This window comes from Tiliqua scincoides, chromosome 5, assembly GCF_035046505.1.
Source record: "Tiliqua scincoides isolate rTilSci1 chromosome 5, rTilSci1.hap2, whole genome shotgun sequence".
Taxonomy (NCBI): domain Eukaryota; kingdom Metazoa; phylum Chordata; class Lepidosauria; order Squamata; family Scincidae; genus Tiliqua; species Tiliqua scincoides.
Window position 1 is genome coordinate 94,619,917 of NC_089825.1, and position 27,228 is coordinate 94,647,144.

The 27,228-nt window shown below is 43.4% G+C and overlaps 1 protein-coding gene across 1 annotated transcript; it reads left to right on the forward strand.

The window, feature by feature from the left end:
- Nucleotides 1-13,338: 13,338 nt before the first annotated feature.
- On the forward strand, nt 13,339-25,912 carry LOC136652377 (vomeronasal type-2 receptor 26-like). The gene is made up of 3 exons (XM_066629315.1): nt 13,339-13,545; nt 18,309-18,435; nt 25,011-25,912. Exons 1-3 carry the CDS (start codon nt 13,339-13,341, stop codon nt 25,910-25,912), a joined length of 1,236 nt encoding a protein of 411 aa, XP_066485412.1.
- The last annotated feature ends 1,316 nt before the right edge of the window (nt 25,913-27,228 follow it).

Consider the following 27,228-nt stretch of genomic DNA (forward strand, 5'->3'; position numbering starts at 1 on the left):
AACTCTAATAGTAGAGTTAGAATAAATTTTCTGAATTAGGAATAGAAGCCTCCTGTCAATATTGGTGGCATATAATTTCTTCCATAACAAGGCCCTGTCTATGGAATCAAATGCCGAGCTGAAGTGGGCAAAAACAACATATAATCTTTTACTTCCTATCTGTGTATATTTATGAATCAGAGGCTGGAGGACGAAACAATGATCAATCGTAGATTTTCCCTTTCTAAAGCCCGCCTGCTCTTCACCAATGATCTCATTTTCAGATGCCCAATGCTCCAATTTGGAGAGCAAATATTTGGTATATAATTTCGAAGCCACACTGAGTAGACTAATTGGCCTATAGTTTTTAGGATCCACTCTGGATCCCTTCTTATGAATGGGAACAACAACACTGTCACCCCAGCCCAAGGGTAATTCTCCAGTACGATTTATAAAGGTGAATAATTTAGAGAGAATTATACTCCACCAGTCGATATTCTGTTTAAATAACTCTCCTGGAAGCATATCTAAACCTGGGACTTTATTATTAGGTAATGATGAAATAAGTTCTTTTATTTCCTCCGAAGTAATAGGATCCCACTGCGAGATGTAATAGGGAGGAAATACAACCTGATCACTATAAGAGGTAACAAGATTCCCATTTAAGCTATTACCAAAAATGGCAGAAAAGTGATCATGCCACTGAGTTGCAGTTATCTGGTTATCCAAAGAACCACAACATGGTTTCATTCCTTTGGAAACCAGAGACCAAAATTTGGCAGAATCTCTATTCAGGGCTGCCAAGCCTAAGTCTTGCCACAATTTCTTTATATAGGCTTCCTTTTTCTTTCTCAGTAGATTTTTATATGCTCACCTATGTAAAACATACTGATGATGGTTATCAGGTGAATCTACATTTCTCAATTTTCTGAGAGCTTTAGCTAAGCATCGTTTCTGAGAAGCACATTGAAAATCAAACCAGCCCCTATAAAAACAAGGACCTTGTGGCAGAGGTTTAGAGGTGACTAATATAGGTCTAATTTCATCAGTGCTTTTTTGTGGAAAAAAAGGTGCAGGAACTCACAACTTGTTAATCTTTTATTTATTTATTTATTTATTTATTTATTTATTTATTTTTAAACCATTTTTTATTGGAGAAATAAAATATTTTTTATGTGCTTTCCCCCTAAAGATGAACTTACTTCTGAGTAGACATGCATAGGATTGGGCTGTCAATCTCCACATCCCCTTCCCCCTAGCTATTTTTTCTACACATGGGGAAAAATACTGTACAGGTGCACTTGTAGCATGTAGTATGTAGTGTGGCACTACTTCAAAGAGAGGAAGCAGTGAATGGATTCCGAAAAATGGCTTACATGAGTTCCATGTAGTAAAATTACTCTAAGTAACTGTGGGAGTAAGAACAAAAAAGAAATTCTTACATGAGAGGGGTCCTTAGGTGCACATAGAAATAGCTACTTTTGCAAACAAGCGATTAAATATGGTTTAATTCAGGTATCAGTATACTCTGTATCTTTGGGAAGGTGCTTGGCATGCAATTGTATGTTCTCTGCTGCCCTGAGCAGCCACTTTGCACTGCTAGAGAGGAGCTGCAAACGCTGGCTGGCGGAGGGCATGCTTGTGGGGGAAGGACAAGGAAGATCTCTGGCAAGGCTGGACAGCATGTTGTATACATGTAGAATCCCTTTTCACCTGCCCTTAGCATGTGAAAACGGGTGCAGAAATATATCTCTGCCAGGATTAAGAGCCCAATCCTAGGTATGTCTACTCTGAAGTAAGTCTCGTTCTAGTCAATGGAGCTTACTCCCAGGAAAGTGCCTAGGATTGCAGCCTAAGAGCCTAAGAGCTTACTGTGGATAGGATGGCAGCCTTAGAGTCTGCCTGTGCCTGTCTACTCTGCCTCTGTTTTGCTCCCCCCTCCTGGAGTGCCTCCGAAGGGGAGGGGCCCCTGCAAAAATGTGCCGGAACTCCGTCCCCCTGCATTCCATTAGAAAAAAAGCCCTGAATTTCATCAACTATCTTTTGATAAGTATCCAAGGGATCATCAGAGTCCGACATATATTCTCTCAATGCCATTAATTTTTTGGACTCTAAAAGTGAAATAAGCGGTTCCTGAATAGTCCCAGACCAACGAATCCTTCTCTCTCCCTGTACACATAAATTTCCACTAAATTCTGGGGGATCAGTTAAATTTGAGGTTATACCTGTTGAAGGAATGAGAGTCATCTGAATTGGCATGTGATCACTGTCCGATCTGCAAAGAACACTAAAGGAGTACAGGGCATAAAAGATAGAAGAAGAGATCAATATATAATCTATAACACTACTACCTCTAGGGCCAAAAAAGGTGTAGTCTCCAGAGTCCAGCTCAGATAAAGTGCCATTACATATACATAGATGGAATTTATATATAAGACTAAACAACATTCAGCCCCTTTTATTTATTCTAAAGTCTCAGGAAGATCTAACAGGGAGGTAATGTATATCTTCAGAGGCAAGGCCTAGCTTATCACCAATATCAGCATTATTTTGGCCCATACGGGCATTCATATCCACAACTAATAGGCAGGGTATATCAGGAAAATTATCAGCCAAATCTGTAAGGACCTGATCTAATTCAGTTAGTAAAGAATCATCGGATGGTCGGGCAGAGGAAGGGGGGCAGTACACATTCAAGAGGATTATTTTAAACATTGAAGGCCATGTAGCATGTAAGTCCTGGATATTAAGGGTTGAAGAGATGTTTAAATCCACAACCATGGGGTTCTTATCTACTGAAATAAGTGTAGCTTTACCTCTGCGTGAACGGCCACCAGTCAAAGATTTCATAGCAGGATTAGCAAATGTGAGATATCCCTGGAGAAAAGGGGGCATAGAAAGGGATAACCAAGTTTCTTGGATAAAAATCACATTGAATTGAGAACAAAAATCTCTAAAGTCTTTATCTATCACTTTAGTTTGCCATCCAGCAACATTCCAAGATATAAAAGTAAGCTCATAAGAGGTATTTCGCATAGAAGAGGGTAGTCATAAACTATTAAATTTAACTGAGAAAGTGTTTGGATGAATAATAGGGACAGTCCCTGGATGATCCAGTACACAGGATCTCCCATCTTGTTTATGGTTAGTTAAAGTTTTATTTACAGAAGTTTCAGACTGCAAGTGGCTCAAAAAAGCCTGGGTAACTGGTCCCAAATTACTACAATGTGTATCCTTAATATTATTTTGAGGGAGATTCATGTGAAAATCTAAAGAAGAAAGAGGCTGAACAGAAAATCGCTGATTATCCATATTAAGCCCAGGGGTCATAGATAGGCCTTGAAAGTTTGCAGGAGAAGGAAGATGTTCATCACTATTGGGAAGGTCTATGCTAAGCATAGTAAGAAGTGATTGAAGCCTATTAATATATTTTTGACCCTCTTTAGGGAGCAGAAAAAAACCTGTTGTCAAAGTAGCCTCCTCTTCAGAAATCGGATCTGAATCCAGGGCTTCCGCTGGACAAGAGTCCCCTTGTGGAACGGGAAAATAAGTGGAAGTTAAAATCTTCTCATATGAAATAGAACTATTTTTATCTGGAATAGCAAAGGTCTTCTCAATATTTAGATCCTTAGGCCATTTCCCACCTGAGAGGCTAGATTAATTAAATCATTCGTCACAGTGGGGTGGACATATTGTGAATGAGCACAAATTGTCTTGTGAATTACATCAGAATTACAATGAACATTAAACAACGGTAAAGCTAAAGAGGTATGAAAATGTCTTTTAACCACAATATTTGCCTTGGCAAGTCTTTCTTTAAATTCAAGGAACAGTTGAGCAAGGAATACATTTATGAATGCAACTCTTACACCTAAGACCAGGGTGGGGAATAATAGATATTCCACCTCCCTGATCTCATCAATAGAAATAAAATTGATACCAAGGGAGGAAAGCATTTGTATAAAAAAGGACCAAGTTGGAGGAACGGTGGCAGAAGGGTTGGGTCGACATGCCAGGGCAAACTTCAGAAATCACATTCTTAAATATGGACTGTTTACCCCCCCCCCACACACACACACACTTTAAATGGGGTCTATCAGAATCCATAGCTAATCCGGGAGACTCCACAATTCGGGGGAGGTTTTTAGATCTTGATTTGGAATGACGAGGCAATTTCACCCTAGCTCTCCTCCCAACAGAAAAATGGAATTTAGATTTCATAGATTTCAACTTTGTCCTTTTAGATCTTATAAGTACATTATCAGTTGATTTACAAGCATTCAAATACAAATCCGAAGTCGTTGAGGGTTTCATCTGAGTCTCTGAATGCTTCGGAATAAAATCAGCAATAGGAGAGTTTGCAGAAGCTAGAGGTTGACTCATAGATATAATACCTCCCAAGTCTGGCTTTGAGGAAAGGGGATTTTTAAGGAACGGGAATCTTTGGAAAGGGGATCTTTTGAGGAAAGGGGATCTTTGGCTTTGAGAAAAGCATGGCTTCTGTAAGGGTAAGTCTTGCCTCACGAACCTTATAGAATTCTTTGAAAAGGTCAACAGGCATGTGGATGTGTGAGAACCCATGGACATTATATATCTGGACTTTCAGAAGGCGTTTGACATGGTCCCTCACCAAAGGCTACTGAAAAAACTCCACAGTCAGGGATTTAGAGGACAGGTCGTCTCATGGATTGAGAACTGGTTGGAGGCCAGGAAGCAGAGAGTGGGTGTCAATGGGCAATTTTCACAATGGAGAGAGGTGAAAAGCGGTGTGCCCCAAGGATCTGTCCTGGGACCAGTGCTTTTCAACCTCTTCATAAATGACCTGGAGACAGGGGTGAGCAGTGAGGTTGCAAAGTTTGCAGACGACACCAAACTTTACCAAGTGTTGAAGACCAGAAGTGATTGTGAGGAGCTCCAGAAGGATCTCTCCAGACTGGCAGAATGGGCAGCAAAATAGCAGATGCGCTTCAATGTCAGTAAGTGTAAAGTCATGCACATTGGGGCAAAAAATCAAAACTTTAGATATAAGCTGATGGGTTATGAGCTGTCTGTGACAGATCAGGAGAGAGATCTTGGGGTGGTGGTGGACAGGTCGATGAAAGTGTCGACCCAATGTGCGGCGGCAGTGAAGAAGGCCAATTCTATGCTTGGGATCATTAGGAAGGGTATTGAGAACAAAACGGCTAGTATTATAATGCCGTTGTACAAATCTATGGTAAGGCCACACCTGGAGTATTGTGTCCAGTTCAGGTCACCGCATCTCAAAAAAGACATAGTAGAAATGGAAAAGGTGCAAAAGAGAGTGACTAAGATGATTACGGGGCTGGGGCACCTTCCTTATGAGGAAAGGCTACAGCGTTTGGACCTCTTCAGCCTAGAAAAGAGACGCTTGAGGGGGGACATGATTGAGACATACACAATTATGCAGGGGATGGACAGAGTGGATAGGGAGATGTTCTTTACCTGAACCAGGGGACATCCACTAAAATTGAGTGTTGGGAGGGTTAGGACAAACAAAAGAAAATATTTCTTTACTCAGCATGTGGTCAGTCTGTGGAACTCCTTGCCACAGGATGTGGTGCTGGCGTCTAGCCTAGACGCCTTTAAAAGGGGATTGGACAAGTTTCTGGAGGAAAAATCCATTACGGGGTACAAACCATGATGTGTATGCGCAACCTCCTGATTTTAGAGATGGGTTATGTCAGAATGCCAGATGCAAGGGAGGGCACCAGGATGAGGTCTCTTGTTATCTGGTGTGCTCCCTGGGGCATTTGGTGGGCCGCTGTGAGTTACAGGAAGCTGGACTAGATGGGCCTATGGCCTCATCCAGTGCGGCTGTTCTTATGTTTTTATGTTCTTATGATCCATTAAATTATTGGAGAGCAGAGTAGATTGATTAGAGCCCAAGTCAATTACATGACGTCTTAGAACTTCAATATCAGATTTTAATGATGCTATATCCTGCAAAAGAAGCTGTAAGGTATTAGCTATCAGCATATTTTGAGTACCCAGGGTATCTAGAGAGAATAAATCCAACACTGGGAGAGACGTTGCTTGGGAATTGATTGTAGATAAATCATCAGATTGTATAGATTTGTCCACAAAATCCGTTTGAACAGGGTTCTTAGCAGCTGCAGGAGATTCATTCAATAAATATGTTTGTAATTAAGTCTTGGCTGGAGAACAACAAAAACTTGTCAAAGAATAAGGTAATGCATCAGAGTGTAGAGGAGGACAATTACTTAAGGTGGACGAAGGAGAAGTACATGAAAAAAGTTTGTTATTTTGGCTTGAGTTGAAGTTCGATGATGTTTCCTCTCATAATTCAGGGGAGATTGAATTTGTAAATCCAATTTTTTATAATTATTTCTTGTCAGTATCATCTTAATTTCTTTCTTTCTTTATAAGGGAGCTCCAAGTTCTCCAAGCTCTCCCTTATTCCTCCTTTCTTCAGTATATTATTCAATATATATTCAATATATTCAGTGTATTCTTATTTAAGGAGTAAGCAGTGAGATAGCCACCAAGGGAGTACAGCCAAAAGGAGGGATAAAGTTCATTCAAGTGAATCTTAATATCTCAAAAAAGAAAAAAAAGAAAAACACCCTCCTGGCCTATCCACTGGGGTTAATTTACTCACAATTAGATAGTTGAGTTGGTATATATCTCAAAACGAAATGACTTCTTATCAAATAAAAAGCAGGCTTACTAAAAAAAAAAAAAAGTGAACGCCCAAGTCGTTAACATCAGCTGCATATCTGTAGATCTGATAAATATGGCGGCCGCAGCGTTCAGAGTAGCCAAAACAGATCCCTTGCCAACAGAAAAACAAAAGTACAAAGTACAAAATAATGCCGATAAAGCCTAAATGCTGTTCCAACTAGTATGGAAAAAAAGGATAAAAGCAGAACAATAAACCAAAAGGACTTTGAAGTCAAAGGCAAGGGAGCTCGAACTCCGTGCTTCTCACAGCTTGGACGCTCACCAGAAGTTGTTGGCAACCAAAGATAAGATTAATTAACAGAATGATGAATAAGAAAAGATTTTTAAAAGAGGGACTACTTTCTTTTTAAAAGGAGAAAAGAAGTGGATTAAATAATGAGTTGGAAAGCATGCAGTAGGTAGAAGGGAAAGGACTGAAAAAGAAAGGTTTTGGGTTTATTTGAGACCAAAATTTAAAGTGACTGTAGTGTGGTATCTATGGAATTCTAAACATCCTTACAGAACAATGATTGGTGAGGAAATATCAGTGGACTTTTAAGGATAGCAACATTTGATAGTGTAAGAGAAGAAATGCAGGAATAATATTCAGTTAATGCAATGACAGAGGACCCTTATCATGGAGTTAGAACCACTCATTTTACAACTTTTGGAAGAGCTTTTAGAGTGCTTTGAAGAAAGAACTGAGAAAAAGATGGAAGCAAAAGTTGAATGAATGTTGGAAAATCTTTGAAGCAGAGGTGTTGCGTTGGGAAAAGACCCAGAAATATTGTTAGAAGAAAAGCAGAAGAAGAAATACAGGAAGTACAAGCAACAGAAATGAAGCAAGAAAAAAGTGACTGGCAGTGGGATGCTTGTTATAGAAGAATGAAGGAGAAGAATCAAGGAGGAGAAGAATCAAGTTGAACTCAACCTGCAGGTAAAGGAGAAGGAGAAGACTTGCAAAACTAAGGGAATGAGATACAACTTTCTGGGGGGTGGAAGAGCTGAAAGATTAGAGAAACTACTAGAGCATTTACAGGTTTGGAAAGATTGGGAAGTGGGCAAGAGCAGGAGATAGAGAGTAAATAAAAATGGAGTAATCTGGTAAGAGCAGAGGTATAGTTGGAGTTCGTGCGGGAAGGAGCTGGTTAAAGCATATGGGATAAGTGAAATATCTGGGGTGGGAAATAATAAGGGAATCAGAAGAAATTAATTCATAAAAGGGGTGGAATTAATAATCAAATGCATAATTTAAAGATGAATGTTGTTTTTTAAGTAATTTGACTAAGTAAATCACTAGAAAAATATATATATAAAATTAATGTGTGGTTTGAAATATAAATATATTATAATATGAGGTTTGAAATGAAGAATAAGAGGAAGGGTATTATGATATAGGTTAGCTGTATCTAGAATTATATAAAACGAAGTGTAGATAATAGATATGAAGATAGATGTACTTGTTTAGTGATAGAGAGATTATGATGTTAAGAAATTTTTTTAGATGTTCATAAAAAAATTTCAACATTTTCATCTCACAGTACACTGAAGAGAGAAATTAGTAGTGTATATATAGGGTAGGTGGGAAGGAATTGGTTAAAATATGTGATTAATAAGGTGACTCAGAGGGGGTGGAGTATAATAATGGAATAAGAAGAAGTTAATTGATAAAAAGGATGGAATTAATTATCTTATGTATTTATTAAGGATGAATGTCTTTGGCTGCAATCCTAACCACACTTTCCTGAGAGTAAGCCCCATGGAACAAAATAGGACTTACTTCTGAGTAGACCTGGTTAGGCTTGTGCCCTTAGTGACACTGCCAACTGCTTCCAGAGTGGCCTGATTCCAGGCTAATTGGAAGCAGGGGTGAGGGAGAGGGCCCAGCGAGAGCTCCGCTCGCCGTGCCAGCCTCTGCATAGAGGCTTAACTCCATGCAAAGTGCCAGCTGCGGCTGTGAGTGACCACTGCAGGGCAGGCCCTCCCTCAGGCATGGGGCCCAATTGGGCTAAAGCTGGACCTGGTTCCAGTGCATTCTCACATTGCCAATGTGTCATGGTTGTGTACAGTCACACACAGGGACATGAACAAACTATTGCTTGTGAAAGTGACAGTGGTGGCAACAAGAGCAGCAAGCCCTCCTTGAACAAGAAATCTTCCAACAAAAGTTTGGAATCAAAATGTCCTTGATGGCCAACAGAAGGGTGGCTGTAGTGATGGGCATCCAAGGCTTGCTTCAACTTATCTCCCCTTTCTTTATGGTTAGACGCTGCCCCGCTCAACATGTGTTGAGAGCTGCCATGTTGGACACAGCAAGATGGTTCAAGAGGGGGAGCCAGTTTGTTGCTATGACTGTACCCCATGCCCAGAAGGCACCATTTCTAACCTGATTGGTGAGTTATGCTGCACAGATTTGAGATATCTTCTAAATATTTGTGCACTGTAACATGTATCCACATCATATTTTTTTCTGTATACTTAAAACTATATTTAGAACACAAAGGGAATAATGATCTGAGTGGCTTGGAAAAAATTCATAGGACAAAATTATAATCTACAGTCAATGCTCTTTATATGCAAATTCGCTATCTGTGAATTCACTTATCATGAGGGGCTGAATTGCCACCTACCTCATTACATATTACTCTGCCATTATCTGTGAATACTGTGCTGGTGCTACATCAAAAGGGCATTAGTATTGTCCTACATATGTGTACACTTCCAGACTTGCCCCACTTTCCTTGGGCACCATCTCAGGGACCCCAGTTGAACCTTTATAACCCTGGTGACAATGAGAGGCCCATGATGAGAGGTCTCTGGAAGGCTACTTGAGGGTTGCTCTGGGGCTGGGACAAGCCAAGAGAAGGGACCAAGAGATAAATGGAGGGGGACAGGTGAAGAAACCCCCTCCTCACTGCTGAACTTGGAGGCCCAACATTATAAGGCAACCTTCAACAAGTTGAGGGATAGCCAGCATAGAGAAATCACCATTGCCACAACCTTCAATGTATCAAGGGAAATTCAGTGTGGAGGAGGAAGCATCAGATGTTGGAGATCAAGATAAGCCCTCACTATCACCCAGCCCCATAGACTTCAAGTTAAGATTCTCATCCATAGAGCTCATGGAGTGTAGGGTGGTCTCCTGGAACCTAACCCCATTCCTCCCATAGGCTCAGTGATTCAGTATGCGCTAATTCGGTATCCTCTAAGTTTTCCAGGAACCTCACCCCAGTGGATAACGAGAACTGACTGTACCTAGCATGAATAGATACTAGTGACAAAAAAGTGAGACATCCACCTCCAAGATTTGCTTTGTACTATCTTTACTTCACATAACACTCTGCACTAAAATAACTAAGAGAGCTCCAGGTGTTGTGTTTGTCCCTTTCAGATGCAGTTCATTGTTCCAAGTGCCCAGAAGACCAGCATCCAAATAAGAACCAAGGCCAGTGCATCCCCAAAGTCATCACATTCCTTTCTTACCAAGAGCCATTAGGGATTGGTTTGGTTTCCACTGTTATCTCCTTTGTGATGATCACAGGTCTGGTGATCCTAACCTTTATAAAGAACTGGAACACTCCCATTGTCAAGGCCAACAACCGGAGTCTCAGCTGCATTCTGCTCAGCTCCATTTTGCTTTGCTACCTCTCCTCCCTACTCTTCATTGGCAAGCCTGGCAAGGTGTCCTGCCTTCTCCGACAGTCAGCTTTTGGCATTGTTTTCTCTGTGGCGGTTTCTTGTTTGTTAGCAAAAACCATCACTGTGGTCTTGGCCTTCATGGTCACTCAGCCAGGCAACAGGATGAGGAAATGGCTGGGGGGAAAAGTGGCCAATTCCATTGTTCTTTCTTGCTATCTCATCCAGGTGGGGATTTGTATTGGGTGGTTGTCAACTTCTCCTCCCTTTCCAGCTGTTGACATGAACTCCCAGTCCACAAAAATCATAGTGGAATGTAATGAAGGCTCTATTATGATGTTCTGCTCTGTATTGGGCTACATCAGCATGTTGGCCATGGTTAGCGTCACTGTTGCTTTCTTTGCCAGAAAACTGCCTGACACCTTCAATGAAGCCAAATTCATTACCTTCAGCATGCTGATCTTTTGCAGTGTGTGGATCTCCTTTATTCCTGCTTACCTGAGCACCAAAGGGAAATACATAGTGGTTGTGGAGGTCTTTGCCATCTTGGCCACCAACAGTGCACTGTTGGCTTGTATCTTCCTCCCCAAATGTTACATTCTTGTTCTCAGAACAGATCTCAACTGCAGAAAATATTTAATAAAGAAGTAAACCATTAATTCTGGTGCTAAACTTAGAGGCATTTTTCATATTTTTTCTCTATCAGTATACATACAAAATGTACACTAAAGTTAAAAACAGCAGACTTATAATTGTATCCAGGCTCATTGCAGGTGAGTTAACGCAGTGAGTTCACGAGCTTGGCTCAGCCTATGTGAGGGTTGGAGGGGCATGGGGAGGGCAGGGAGCAGGAGGGGAGGAGGCATTTTGGGGAGAGGGAGGGTGGGCGGTGGGATGGTTCCGTGAGCGGGTGGGCAGAGAGTGGGAAGCAAGGCCAGGACCTAGCAGTTATGCCGGATAATAGCCCCATTCCCAGGTGGTACGGAGTGGCTTTAGGCTACTCTGTTCTGCTCAGATCTGCGCCATCTCTTTAGGTGGTGCAGATCTGAGTAGACTCATTGGGGCTGCTGCAACATGACACAGGGTAGCAAAGTCTTGTTTTCTCACACTACAATCCCATTTCAGATAGTTACATTATGATATTCAGTTTAATCCCCGCAAAGTCTGTTTTTAAAAGTTGGACTGACAATCTAGCTCCTTAGGGAGGTGTTTAGCTACTCTGTAATTATCCAGGTACCTGTTATTTTCTTTCTTGTACAGTTGCTAACAACAAATGAATCCAGATTAAACATGTCAAGGGTTCTATTTTGAACGACTTCTCAGATGTGTTGGGTTGCTCCATTGAGGGCAGGTATTAATCAGGCAATTGTTATTTAGTTCACCGCATCGATTGGAGCTTTCAGGTGGAATCTCTCCGCACACAAACTCTACTCCTATGTGGTTCTGTGTGAAGTTCTTCAAGGTGCCTCCCACGGAGGTCATTGTACCAGCAAGTGCAGTTGAGAAGACATGCGGCTGTGACTGGGTTAGACATGAATGTGCAGGCCAGTGGTTGTTGCTGCTCTTGCTATTTCTGCTTCTCCCTTCTCTTGTCTGCTTGGGGGATACGCACAGGGAATGTGGACTTCGAAGAATGCATGAAAATAATCTGTATAGCCCAGGAGATACTGTCATCGGTGGTGTCCTTTCTCTGATGCGTCATATAAGCTCTGCAGTCAACTTTCAGACACCCCCAAAGATGGAGATACAAAAATTTATGTGAGTTCTTTATTGCTTGGTATCTGTAACTCTGTTTACCAGATGATGCCTAGGGTTTTTGCAGGGTGAAATTTTAACAGGCACAGCTTTTCACCTGATGAATCTGCAATGACCAAGAAAGTTGATTCTCCTCACTAAGGAGTTGGCCACTGTCATGATGACTATGATCTAAGTTATCCTTAGTATAAGAGTATAAGTATAAGATCAGAATAAAAACCATCAAGTAATTTTACCCAATCCTATGGGTATCTACTTAGAAGTATGACCCATTGTGTTTAATGTGACTTACTCCCAGGAAAGTGTGTATAGGATTGCACCATTAGTTAGAAAATGTCAGAAAAAAAAAGTTGACTGTACAGGTGGGAGCTCTTTATCCATGAATTTGGCATTCATGGATTTGCCCCACCATGAATGCAGGATTCTTAGTTCACTCCCCCCCCCCCCCGCAGGCCTCCCAGAACCTTGTTCCAGTCGCATCTGGGAGGTTTTGTGAGCCTCTGAGAGGCCATGCGCCACCTTGCATGTCCTCTCCAAGGCTCAGAAAACCATTCATTATGGTTTTTGGACAACTTATGTTAAAACCAGAAGTTGTCTGAAAACCACTTGAGGTGTCATTCTGAGCCTTGGAGAGGCTGCACAAGGGGGCGCACGGCCTCTCTGAGGTTCAGAACAGCTCCGGACGTGACTAGAGCAAGGCTCCAGAGTAGAGCAAGGCTCCAGTTGCATTTGGAGCAAAAGTGGATTCTGAAAACAGAGGATTTCATATCCATGGTTTTCCGTATCCGTGGGGGATGGATCCCCTATGGATATAGAGGCTCCACCTCTGTATGTTGAAAATGCACATATTAAAAACATAAATTCATTCAGTTTCTCTGCAGGTTCCATCTCTTCTTAACACATCCCATTTATTCCTTCACTATCTTATGATCCAAATGCATCCCTGGGAGTTTTCCTGTTTTTGATGTATCTAAAGATTTATTTTAATTTTTTTTTTTTTTGCCTTGATATTTTTGCCATGAGCTCCTCATATCCTTTTTTCACATCCCTTATTTTCAAGGTCACATTCTTATCCTTGTCTTCTTTTCTCACGGAGTTAGGGATGATATTTTCAGGGCACTTACATAAGCAGTGCTAGTGATAATATGGTAAACTAAGCCTCAGCGTCAATCTCATTGCAGGTTAGAGCCTAAACATTACCAGCATGCCCTGTCATTCATTTTTACCATAAATGAGATCAATAGGAACCCAACACTCTTTCCAAACATGACCCTTGGGTTTAAAATCTATGACAATTTTTTTGATGGACTGGTCACATATGAGACCATCCTGGATCTACTCTTCAAACAGCAAAGGACTGTACCCAATTACAAGTGTGCAAAGAAGGATAATGTCTTGTCTGTCATTGCGGGGTTCACTGTAGAATATGCCATTGAAATGGACACCATCTTGAGTCTCTACAAGATTCCACAGGTATGTGCATTTGTGTTCATATATGGATAGAAGGTTAAAGCTATTCAGGTATACTAGGATGTATTCCTTACGACCGGTCTGGGGTGGCATCAAGGGCTAGATTGGTCAGGCTCTGGCTGAAGTTCCACACATACTGGAAGACACACCCAGCTGTGCCAACTTCTGATCGCAGCCAAGTTGAGTCTCATCCAAGGAGTCATTTGTGGGTGGGTGAGGAGTGCTATGGGGGCCAACTTCAAGGCTTTGCCCCAGGACCACCAGGAACACTGGAATTGTTGCTGTTAGTTGCATGTATGGAGATTTTTATAGTACCAGAATTCAATGAGTTTTTAAAAATTACATTTCTTTCTGAGCAAGGCTGAGAAAATATTTTTCCTCCATCTAAAAATCATGCAGTACTATGGATAGACAATTTTTCTCACCCTCCTTCTTTCTCTGCGAGGTGGTTCCCAAACATATTCCTTCCCCTATTTCTTTCAATATTTCTGTTCAACTGTGCCCAATGGTCAGCTGCAAAGATTTAGTATGGAAAGACTTGGCATTAACAACGGGATGCTATGTAGGCTTCCTCAGGAGTATGCCCCCAGTGGGTCTCACTCTCCATTTACATCAGTGTTTGTCAACTGGTGTGCTGCAAAATGTCTATAGGTGAGCCGCTAGACTAGAGTTTGGAGCACAGTGGTTGAAAATAACTGAAAAACATTTTCAGGTTCAGTGGCTCCGTTTTTAGGGCAACAGTCTGTAGTAATGAATTGTCTGTCCCTCTTCCTGCAGCACTAGTGTGGTCTTTGCCAACTTACTTTGGTTAGACAGACAGACGCCTTTATTGGCATATCACTTTGGATACAATCCATAAGTTGCATGAAATATTACTCTTTGGATATAGGAAGTACAAAAATAGGAACAGCTCAATCTGAATGATGTACAACAGTGGTTCCCAAACTGTGGGTTGGGACCCACTAGTGGGTCGGGACCTGATTTTTTGTTGGGTCCCATAGCAGCTGGGCAGAGCCTCCAATGAAAACACAGGTGATGGAAGGATCAGATAACTAATTGCCTCAAGCCTTGAGGCTCTTCAAAAATCAGAATTGCCCTGCAAAGAGCTCCTGCAGTTTGCAAGGAGGCCCTAATATAGGGAGATAAATGTTGGAATATCTTTTTCTGGTTCTTATTACATATAAATAAGTAAAAATATTTGTTCTTTCTAGATTTTTAAAAATAAACTTAAGTGGGTTCCGATAGAATGTCATTTAAAAAAGGGAGTCCCAGTGCTAAAAAGTTTGGGAACCACTGATGTACTGTATAGTACTGATTTCATCAAACTCAAAACTGGTTTTAGGCATAGTGTTTGGATATCCTTTATTCCCTCAGTTTCTAACATTTTCAGTTGAGAATATTGCTTGTTAAAGTGCATATAAAATATAATAGTGGTTCCCAAACTGGTGGGTTGTGACCCGCCAGCCAGGGAAGTCCTCAGCTCTGGCTCCTTAAGGGACAGGGGGATTGCAGCAACATGATCCCCAAGATCGGGCTGCTGGAAGTGGCTTCTAATTTCAATTTTTATTATTTTTGAGACTTGGGGAGCCCTGCTGAGGCATCCGCTGGGGTCCCCACACACCCCTTCGGAGACTGTTGCTGGCTTCAGGTAAGCCAGAACACACACACACACACACACACACACACACACACACACACACACACACACCACTTTCCACAATCCTAGGAATTGACTTGCTGAAATCCCCCCACACGCAGAAAGTCTTAAGTGGTTCCCTCGTCCTAAGGAGGACTTTGGGAACCACTGAAATATTTTCAATAAGCAAAAGTTTGGATCTTAAAGTTGGAGAATAATATATAGAAATGGAAATTACAGTTAATTCCTAAAGCACTGATGAGATATGTTTTCCTCATTAGCTCACCTATGGTGTATATGAGATTCCACTCACTGGACAAAAATTCCCTTCTATACACTGGATGTCACCAAAGAAAGCTACTTTGTACACAGGAATAGTCCTGTTACTACTACATTTCAAATGGACATGGATTGGCCTCCTTGTTTCAGATGATGACAGTGGTGAAAGCTTTCTGCAGGTCCTGACACCTTTACTTGCCCAGAATGACATTTGTGTTGCCTTCTTGAAAAGGACTTTTGTAAGCAAGAATGGTAATACAGATCATTACTATGGCAATATTCGTAACATCAATTCAAAGCTTTTCTTGAGAAAAGTCCATGTGGTGATCGTCAGTGGGGATTCTCAATCACTGATTGCTTTAGCAGTAGTCTTCCATCTTAATGAATTTGTACTAGGGTCCCATATTGGCAAGGTTTGGATCACACCACCTCAATGGGATTTCACCAGCGAAAGTGGCAATGAAGGCTTTTGTACTAAGACATTCCATGGCACTCTCTCTTTCTCAGTCTCCATAAATCCTGTCCCAGGATTCAAGGACTTCCTCCAGAATTTAAAGCCTGATAAATCACTGACCCATTTTCTCTGTTTTTTCTTGCAAACGGCATTCCGGTGCTGTCATAATGGAAAATCAAAAGCTTGTGAACCCTGTACAGGAGAAGAGAAACTGGAGAGCCTGCCCACATCTCGTTTTGAGATAGAGATGACTTGGCAGAGTTACCATATTTACAATGCTCTCTATGCTGTAGCACATGCTTTACATGCCATATATATGTCCAGACTGAGAACAGTGCTGAATAGAAGAAAATCCAAAAATTCAAATATTGAACCCTGGCAGGTATATTCCCCCATTGTATTGGATGATTTACAGATTAACTCAGGCACTTATTAGGGAGGAAGCAGCCATTGAGCTAAATGGGTATTACTTCTGAGTAAAGATGCTTGCATTGCTTTTGAACATGAAATCATGTTCTCAAGACTTGTGAGACAGACTCCTTGCTGAAGTGAAACAGTTTCAGATCAGGCCACCTATTCTTGATGAGAGACCATTTGGGAACCCCATGTCTGCCATATCGTGGAGAAAGGTGGGATATAATGTTTGATGAGACATACAAAATGATGCATGGGAAGGATAGAGAGATGCTCTTTACACTCTCACTTAACACCAGAACCAGGGGACATCCACTGAAATTGAGTGTTGGGAGAGTTAGGACAGACAAAAGAAAATATTTCTTTACTCAGCATGTGGTTGGTCTGTGGAACTCCTTGCCACAGGATGTGGTGACAGCATCTGGCCTGGATGCCTTTAAAAGGGGATTGGACAAGTTTCTGGAGGAAAAATCCATTACAGGTTACAAGCCATGATGTGTATGTGCAACTTCCTGATTTTAGAAATGGGCTATGTCAGAATGCCAATGCAAGGGAGGGCACCAGGATGCAGGTCTCTTGTTATCAGATGTGCTCCCTGGGGCATTTGGTGGGCCACTGTGAGATACAGGAAGCTGGACTAGATGGGCCTATGGCCTCATCCAGCAGGGCTGTTCTTATATTCTTATGATGACTCAAACCATCTACTGCAGTGGTGTCAAACAAAAGGCCTGGGGCTTTATCTGGCCCTCAGGTTCTCAGTTGCTGAGAAGTGCTGAGATGTCACTGCTGAAAGGGCAAACTACATGATAATTGGGCTCTGCCATATCTTGAAAATATTTGCATATTTCCTATTCTCTCATTGGCAGCTAATGAGTTTCTAAGTGAGAAAAAGTGCTTATTTCTGGTCATGACCTGCTTAATGGCATCACTTCCTGCCTAATGGCATCACTTCCGGCCCTCAGTAGGCATCATGAATGCTCTTCAGCCCATTGTATGAAACAAATTTGACACCCCAATCTACTGTAACATTATCATAGAATGCCTTGGAACCAGGGAGAAACAAACAATTCATACAATTTTGGAAATGTTGTATATTCTGGTAAAGTGAGAGGATTACAGCTGAAATTTGCTAAACTTCATTTTTATAAGATCCGGGGTAGAGGGGTTGGTAGTATACAAAATGTTCACTACATCCTGAAGATCTGAACTGTAAGTTTTCCTATATTCTCTCCTAACCTAGCTTCAGTCTTTCCTGAAAAATGCCCACTTTAACAATGGCGCAGGACATGAGGTCTGGTTTGCCAATGAGGAATTGACAGCCAGGTTTGATATCATCAACTGGGTCACTTTCTCCAATCAATCCTTCCTTAAGGTTCGAGTTGGAAAGATTTCACCAAGTCACGAGTTCACCATCAGTGATGATAGCATTGTGTGGAACAGCAGATTTAAACAGGTGGGAATAAAATGAAAAACCTAGGGCCCAATCCTATCCCGGGCTGTCCTGTTTGATGCATCTTGTGGGCTGGCCAGACTGCACAGGAAAGGTAAGTAAATAAAAATCTTACTTACCTCCTCTGTCACTCCCTGGTCCCCAGTGGACCCACTCAGTTTTAGGTCTGCTATTTTGCTGGCATAGAACTGTTAGAGTGAAGGGTGCATGTCGGGTCCAGGGCAGGGGTTTTGCAACTTGTGGACACTCCTGCCACCAAGATCCAGCCCACCCTGATCTGCCTCCAATCTATCTCTGCCACCACTTTACCTGTACAGATGACTGGTCGACTGCCCACCACTGGCAATTGGGCAGTACCACACTGTTGGCAGTGAACCTCACACCCTTGGACCAGCTGCAGCAATGGCAGCCCACGAGATCCACCAGCATATCACACAGATTGGACTGGGCTTCTAGAGTCAAAATTGCTACTGTCCAGGTCTTGTAATATTCTTGTTTGATAATATAGAGGTCTTCTCTTTCTCCATTGTTAGAGGCTGCCCCATTCTACGTGTGTTGAAAGTTGCCCTGCTGGACACAGAAAGACAGTTCGGGAGGGGAAGCCAGTTTGTTGCTATGATTGCATTTCATGTTCAGACAACATGATAACTAACCAGACAGGTAAGTTGCCATGCACAGATCTTCCTGGAACTATTTCTAACTTCATATGGTCTTCTCTGTCAGTAATCTCCAAGTGACAGAAAACATTAGTGAACTTTAGTGCACTTATACGGCAAATAAAAGATGTTTGTCTTGTTCCAGAACACCAAAAGGGTGTGGATCTCTAAGGTGAATTTTCCATGGTGCTATGTATCTTACACAGACTGGAAATTTTTGTTCCATGTGGCTTCTCCTGCCATTTCCTTTCAATTTATATTTCAAAAGTCATAATTACATGGACAGCCCAATTCTGAGCTGCCTGTAGCGCCCAGGCTCGGCAGCACCGAAAAGGGCTGCCGCCAAATCCTGCGCCTCCCGCACTACTGCGGGATGATCCTCGGGAGAAGGGGACACTTGTCCCCTTCCCCCAAGTAAGGTAAGCAGCCCCGCAATGGGGCTACTCACTTTAAAGTAAAGCCGCTTGTATAGGGCGCGCAGCCCTGCACGAGCGCCCTGGATCCTGAGGAGCTCAGCTCCGTGGATCCTCCTCCCACCCACCCCCTGGCACACCTCCTGCCCAACCCTGCCAGCACCCCCCCTCCCCGGAACGCCTCCCCCACGCCCCGTTCATGCTCCCGCCTCCTGTTCCGCAGCTGACACAAGACAGAATACTAACATAGCACACCCCAAACTGGCCCATATATTAGAACCCTAGATTTATTAAGTGAAGCAGTAACCACCTCCCCACCAGCACCACCCCAATAAAACTGGTTATGAATCAAGGAGGAAAAGGCTTGGTGAATATGGGTTTTGCACCACTGTAAAAGGCACAGAACACAGGTTCCCTCAGCACATTGGGCCTTTGGGCCCAATCCTATCCAACTTTCCAGTCCTGGTATAGCCATGCCAGTGGAATATGAGCTGAGGGTAGTTATGGAGGCCTCCACAAGGTAAAGGAACATTTGTTTCCTTGCCTCAGGGCTGCATTGTAGCTGCACCAGTGCAGGAAAGTCGGATAGGATTGGGCCCTTTGTTCTTACTTCAAAAATGTGGCTGAAAGGATACAATCCTTCCCCATTTTTTCCCCCTTCTACTTCCAAAGTAGTCAATTTTGATGTGGATCCAGTTAAAGTGGATGATGACTACTAAGTCCTAGTGACACAAAAGGACCAAGTTAGTCATGACAATGAAAATTCAATAGTTTTCAGTGTGAGTTACAACGACTTTTGTAAACATTTGTTAGAGGTTTGGGAACATGACAATATTGCATTCTACCAGTGGTGTCACTTGGGTTTATGTCATTCGGTACAGGAGACCAGCGCATCAACCCTTTGATGGAACTCCTCCCATGCAGTAGACAGGGCAACACTCTGGGCGGTGGGTGCAGTGATGCACCATTGCCACGCCATGCTGGTTTTTGGCCATAACTTTTGATAGAACATATTTCAACACAGTTTGTATAATAATAATAATAATAATAATAATAATAATAATAATAATAATAATAATAATACAGGAGGCAGGAGGTCTGGTCTAGAGGGTAGAGCCTCCGTCTGCCTGAAGATAACATCCACAAGGTCACCAGTTCGAGGCCACCGGCACCGTGCGACCTTGAAGCAGCTGACAAGCTGAAGCCGAGCAATTCCATCTGCTCTGAGCGTGGGAGGATGGAGGCCAGAATGTGAAGCCAGATCAGAATGAAACACCTTGAATGTAGTCGTTCTTGAAAGAAAGAACCTTCTTTGAAATTGTAAAAATCCCTATTTAATAAGGGATTTAATAAAGCCTGCCTATGTAAACCACCTTGAATAAAGTCTTGAATAAAGACCAAGAAAGGCGGTATATAAATACCTGTTATAATAATAATAATAATAATAATAATAATAATAATAATAATAATAATAATAATAATACAGGTATTTATATACCACCTCGTCAGATTTCTCCTCAGACCTTAATCCAAAGCGGTTTACATAGGCAGGCTATTCTAAACCCCTGTAGGGATTTTTACAATTGAATAGTTCTAATCTTTCATAGAACTCCTCGTTCCAGCTGAATTCCTTCCCTCTCTCTAGCCGCTTCGCCTTCCACGCTCCACTTGTCAGCAACTCCTCTCTGCCACTGAGGGACAGCTCATCAGTATATCAGCATGTTGTCAGTTCTCGGGTTCTTCCGGTTGTTTCGAACTGGCAGCCTCAGCTATTCAGGCATACAAGGCGGCAGCTCTACCAACTGAGCCAGACCTCCTGCCTTGTTTCATTGCATTCCTCATGAAATTGCACATTGAATGACATATAACATGATGGTATTGTTCAAAAATACCAAGGATTTAAAAATTTTGGCAAGTAGAGTTGTCACCCCCCTGTGTGTAGTCATCTGAGCCAGTGGTCAGCTGCCAGGAGGGAGGAGGAAGGAGCTGTGTTGGACTCTGGAGACTGACGATTGGCTCCTTCTCTCTGCAGGTAACCTGCTAAAGCCTCTGGCTTGCCAGAGGCACGAGCCTTTGGCGCGAGCCTAAGGGCAAGAGCCAAAGGGCTCTTGGCCCGTGGCTCTTAGCACAGGGATCGTGCCCAGAGGACTGAAGTTCCTTTCCTGGTTGGTGGACTGAAACAGTGGCTGGATTATTCCACCCCTTCTGTTTAAAGGCAGAGGAGAGAGGAGCAACAGAAATCCTTAGGGCAGCACACTCTCTTTCCAGCAGAGGAGTGGCCTGTGAGACATCCAGTGTTAGGCTTGCCTTGCTTTTATCTTTTTCATAAGCAGCCCTGCTGGTTGTTTCTGTCTGTATAGGCCAGTCTCAGAAGGTGGGCCTCGCCACATGTGTTTTTTTCTTAGGAGGGAGCTCAGGGGAAGGGAGGGGTGCCACTATCAAGAGAGTGACGGGCCAGGGGAGATATGGTGTGTGTGTGGGGGGGGGGGGGTTGACAGGCCATTACAGGAGAAGGAGAACCCATCATAGGCAGATCATCTCTCCTTCTGGTCCTTCCCCCAATTCTCAGATGCCTGGTGGTCTTGGCAGTGAGTCTCTGGATCTGAAGCTGCTGCTTTTGAATGCCAGGTCAGTGAATAAGAAACCCTGCACCATCCAGGATTTAATCCTGGATAAGAATGCCCACCTGATATGAATTACAGAGACCTGGTTGGACATGGCGGGAGGAGTTAGTCTCTCCGAACTTTGTCCACCAGGTTTCCAGGTGTTGCAGCAGCCAAGATTGCAGGGACGGGGAGTTGCAATGGTCTATCGTGAGTCCATCTCCCTTACTAGGTACCCTGTTCAGCAGTTTGCTGGGTTCGAGTGCCTGCATGTTGTGTTGAGAGGATTGGACAGGATTGGGATTCTGTTGGTGTACCACCCACCCTGCTGCCCAACAGTATCCCTGCCTGAGCTGACCGGGGTGATCTTGGGAGTAGCATTGAAGTTCTCCCATCTATTAGTGCTGGGGGACTTCAGTGTTCATGCCGAAGCCCCTGCAGCAGGTGCAGCTCAGGATTTCATGGCCGCCATGACAACCATGGGACTGTCCCAGAAGATCTTGGCCCCAACATGTACTGCAGGACACGTGTTGGACCTGGTGTTTACAGCTGGGCAAGGGGGTGGTGATCTGGATGTAGAGGAGATTAAGATCACTCCGTTATCATGGACAGATCACTTCCTGGTAAGGTTTAGGCTTGTTGCGGCTTCTTACCTTCGCAGAGGCAGGGGACTTCATTCTATGGTCCGCCCCGGAGGCTAATGGATCCTGAAGGCTTCCTGAGGGCTCTGGGGGATTTTCCCACTGCCAAGACTGGCATCTAATCTGAGGCCCTGGTTGACCTCTGGAATGGGGAAATGACCGGGGCAGTGGATGAGATTGCTCCGGAGCGACCTCTGCCACGTCACAGACTCAGAGCGGCTCCTTGGTTCACTGAGGAGCTGCAAATGATGAAGCGGCAGGGTAGGCATCTAGAGCGACGGTGGCAGAAAACTTGTGATGAATCCGATTGGACATTTTGATCGGAATGCGAGTTGAGCTCATTACGGAGCCTATTCCATGGGGGTGGTAGCAGCGAAGAGATCTTTCTTCTCTGTTACCATTGTGTCTGCTGACAACCGTCCAGCAGAGCTGTTCCATGTGGTACAGGGCCGCCTCCAGTAGACCAGGGGGAACACACGGTCAGCCACTGTGATGTGTTTGCACAACATTTCGCAGATAAAATCGATCGTATTCGTCACGACTTGGATTTCACATTGACAATGTCTGACGATGTCCCCTTGGCAACTGCTTGTCTGGTGTTGTGGGATTCTTTTCAGCTTGTACAGCCTGAGGACGTGGATAGACTCCTTTGGAGTGTGAGGCCATCTGCCTTCCTGCTTGACCCTTGCCCAATTTGGCTGATAAGAACTGCCACGGGTGGACAGGCTGAGTGGACAGGGAGGGTGGTCAACTCTTCCTTGATGGAGGGGACGTTACCATGTGCTTTGAAACGGGTGGTGGTTCACCCCTTCCTGAAGAAGCCCAGGCTGAGTGGACAGGGAGGGTGGTCAACTCTTCCTTGATGGAGGGGACGTTACCATGTGCTTTGAAACGGGTGGTGGTTCACCCCTTCCTGAAGAAGCCCTCCCTGGATTCCACTGTATTAGACAACTACCGGCCAGTCTTCAGCATCCTGTTTCTGGGCAAGGTGGGTGGTGGCGTCTCAACTCCAGAGGGTCTTGGATGAAGCGAATTATCTGGATCCTTTTCAATCTGGTTTCAGACCTGGTTTCCGTTCAGACCTTTGGAACGGAAACCGCCTTGGTGGATGACCTACACCGGGGACTGGACAGGGGGAGTGCATCCCTGTTGGTCCTGCTGGACCTCTCAGCGGCTTTTGATACCATCAACCATGGTATCCTTCTGGGCCGATTGGCCGAGTTGGGAGTTGGAGGCACTGTTTTGCGGTGGTTCCTCTCCTACTTGGAGGATTGGACCCAGATGGTGGTGCTGGGGGATGCCTGTTCGACACCCTGGCCCTTGAGATACAGGGTGCCACAGGCTTCAATTCTGTTCCCCATGCTATTTAACATCTACGTGAAACCACTGCGAGAGGTCATCCGGGGGTTTGGAGTGGGGTGCCATCAATATGCCGATGACACCCAGCTCTATCTCTCCTTTCCTCCAAACTCCAGGGTGGCAGCTGAGGGCCTGGAGCGCTGTCTGGAGGCAGTGAAGATGTGGATGGGGGCTAACAAGCTGAAATTAAATCTGGATAAGACAGAAGCTCTCCTGGTTTGGAAACCCTCGATGCAGGTGCTGGACTGTCGGCTTGCACTGAATGGGGTTGCACTCCCTCTGAAGGAGCAGGTCCGCAGTTTGGGGGTCCACCTGGACTGCAGCTGCTCCTGGATACCCAGGTGGCGGCTGTGGCTAGGGGGGCCTTTGCTCAGCTTCGGCTGGTGCGCCAGCTGCGGCTGTACTTGGATCGTGCAGACCTGGCCATGGTGATCCATGCCACAGTGACATCGAGGTTGGATTATTGTAACACGCTCTATGTGGGGCTGCCCCTGAAGACGGTTCGGAAACGTCAACTAGGGCAGAATGCGGCGGCCGTGTAGTTACTGGAAGTTGGCGTTTTGACTCTGACAGTCCGCTTCTCCAGTGGCTGCATTGGCTGCCCATTCATTTCCAGGCCCAATTCAAGGTGCTGGTTTTGACCTTTAAAGCCCTATACTGCTCTGGGCCAGGGTATCTTAGAGATCGCCTACTCCCGTACCATTCGGCTCATCCACTTAGGTAATCAGAGAAGGCCTTTTTACAAGTGCTGCCGCCTAGGGAGGTATGTGGAGCAGCGGCAAGAAATGGGGCCTTCTTAGTAATGGCACCAACGCTATGGAAATCCCTTCCCCTTGACTTTAGAACTGCTCCCTCTCTTGAAACGTTTTGGCGAGGCCTGAAGACCCTTCTGTTTAGACAAGCCTTCTGAGTTCCCAGCCTTTTTTAACATCTTTTCAACATCTTTTAATATCTTTTTAAATACCTGGTTACAGGCCTGATTCTTTTATGATTTGCTGCTCTATGATCTTTTTACCTGACTACTTTTTTATCTGACTACTGTTTATAGGGTATGTTGTTAATATGCTTTTATCTGTTTTTAAATTATGTTTTTTAATTTGTTTTAACCTTGTTGTCCCTCCAGGGAGAAAGGCGGGGTAGAAATAAAGTTAATAATAATAATAATAATAATAATAATAATAATAATAATAATAATAATAATAATAATAGTAGTAGTAGTAGTAGTAGTAGTAGTAGTAGTAGTAGTAGTACACCCCCATGCCCCCTAGCAACACCTTGGCATTCTACTAAAGACTGTTGGCATTCTTTAGTTACAACTAAACATGCATGGGTCAAGGAGGCAACCCGAGAGATTTTGAAGACAAGCAATCACAAAGATAAATGCACTTATTCCCAGTGGTGCCCAGCTGTTGCGGGATTTAGGTTGCTGCCCCTGCTGTAAGCATTGGAGTGCTAACAATGCAAAATGAGACATTGCTCTCCAGAATTCCTTGCAATCTCCACTATCTTCATAAAGCATCCATGAATGAATAGCACTACTAATGCACTGCTTATTCTTTTCAGATGCAATTCATTGTTCCAAGTGTCCAGAAGATCAGTATGCAAACCAGAACCAAGACCAGTGTATCCCCAAGGTCATCACTTTCCTGTCCTACAAAGACCCCTTGGGAATGGTTTTTTCTTCTTTTGCCATTTTCTTTGCTGTGATTACTGGTCTGATGGTACTAATATTTATAAAGAACTGGAACACTCCCATTGTCAAAGCTAACAACCGAAATCTTAGCTGTATTCTGCTCAGCTCCATCCTGCTTTGTTACCTTTGTTCACTGCTCTTCATTGACAAGCCTAGCAAGGTGTCCTGCCTCCTCCGGCAACCAGCTTATGGAATCATTTTTGCTGTGGCTATTTCTTGTGTGTTGGCAAAAACTATCACTATAGTCCTGGCCTTCATGGCCACTCAGCCAGGGAACAGAATGAGGAAGTGGCTTGGGAAAAAAGTGGCCAATTCCATTGTTCTTTCCTGCACCCTTGTCCAAGTGGGGATTTGTGTTATATGGCTGTCAGTCTCTCCTCCATTTCCCAATGTTGACATGCATTCCCAGCCAAAGCAAATCATAGAGGAATGTAATGAAGACTCTGTTATCATGCTGTACTCTGTACTGGGCTATATGGGCTTCCTGGCCATCATCAGCTTCACTGTTGCTTTCCTTGCCAGAAAATTGCCTGACACTTTCAATGAAGCCAAATTCATCACTTTCAGCATGTTGGTCTTTTGCAGTGTTTGGGTCTCTTTCATTCCCGCTTATCTGAGCACTAAAGGGAAAAACGTAGTGGCTGTGGAGGTCTTTGCCATCTTGGCCTCCAATACTGGGCTCTTGGCCTGTATCTTTCTCCCTAAATGTTACATCATTTTTCTAAGAGCAGATTTTAACTCCAGGAAACTTTTAATAGAAAGGAGAAATTAGTGAATTATAAAGTTTATATATAAATTGTTGCTGTGTTTTGCATGGTTTTCTCTATGTGTCCACACAGCATGTGCTGTGTATGGTATGAGATATATAATTATTTATGATAATCTTTAAGCAATCCAAAACCAAAATAATCTTCAAGGAACCCAAAGTACTATAGGGCTGCAACCCTATGCATACTCACCTGGATAAAGACTCCACAGAAGAGAATGGGACTTACTTTTAAGTACAGATGCATAAAATTGCACTGAAGATCAACACACAATACTAATATTTAGTTGTATAAAATTGTGTTTTATTGTAATAAATAAATTGCTTTGGTTGACCAGACTTTTCAAAAGTCATTTAACTCTAGGGAAGACTAAGTCCACATTTTATGTAAGGAGAATTTGTCCACCCCTACTCTACTGTGATAAGATTCCATGGCTGTCACATCGCCCTCTGAGCTATGCCACTCATGTCAAACTTGTTTCATACAGAGGGCTGAATAGCATCCACAATGCCTGCTGAGAACTGGAAGTGGTGTCACTAGGCAGGAGGTGACATCATTAAAGAGGAGGGACCTAGAAATAAGCAGGTTTTTTGCTTCACTTAGGAACTACGAATTTGTATGCCAAATTTGGATTTTTTATTTCAGCGGTGGGGGATGACGACACAGTGCACAGAGCTGTGTGGAAACATTTGCAAATATTTATTTGCCCAACTACAAGTCCTCCTATGGTCGTCTCTTCCCTGAACATTTTAGTTATTTTTAACCAGTTCTCTCCTAGTGACAAAAAATTTCCTTTCAGTCTTTAATTTATAAAATGTTATAATGACATTTATAGCCCAGTCTGACAGAGCTGGCATTGCATACTGTGCTGGGGGGAGCCATCAAATGGCCCAGGTGAGGTAAGTACGAATGATTTTCACCCTATCGTCCCATAAGCTACCTGACTGCCAATGGGTCACCTCTGACCTATATCAGATATTTAACTGGTAGAGGAGCCTTGGAGGGGTGTGTGTCAAGCTAAGAAAAGCGGGATGGGATGTTGATAGGCACTCCTGCCACCAAAGTCCTCCCCCCTCCTGCCCAAACCAACCCTTGTTCAGCCCACCACACACCAGGGTTTGAATAGACAAGTACTGTAATTCTTTCAAGTTGTGTTCTCCCAAAGATAAAGAGCAACAGAATGGGAGCTGAAATCTGCAAAGGACATTTGGAAGCTAAGTAGGAAGAGAATACAAAATGTGAGACTCCAGAACTAAACGTGCAGATCTGTGTAGCCACATATGGGTGGTTGGGGTTCAATATGTGGTAAGGGAAAAATATC

What these genes read in the sequence shown, in the direction of transcription:
- LOC136652377 (XM_066629315.1), top strand. Translation starts at nt 13,339, where the DNA reads ATGACCCTTGGGTTTAAAATCTATGACAATTTTTTTGATGGACTGGTC. An exon ending in GTCTCTACAAGATTCCACAG is followed by an intron (nt 13,546 to 18,308) that starts GTATGTGCATTT and finishes CTCCATTGTTAG; the next exon opens with AGGCTGCCCCATTCTACGTG. An exon ending in CATGATAACTAACCAGACAG is followed by an intron (nt 18,436 to 25,010) that starts GTAAGTTGCCAT and finishes TATTCTTTTCAG; the next exon opens with ATGCAATTCATTGTTCCAAG.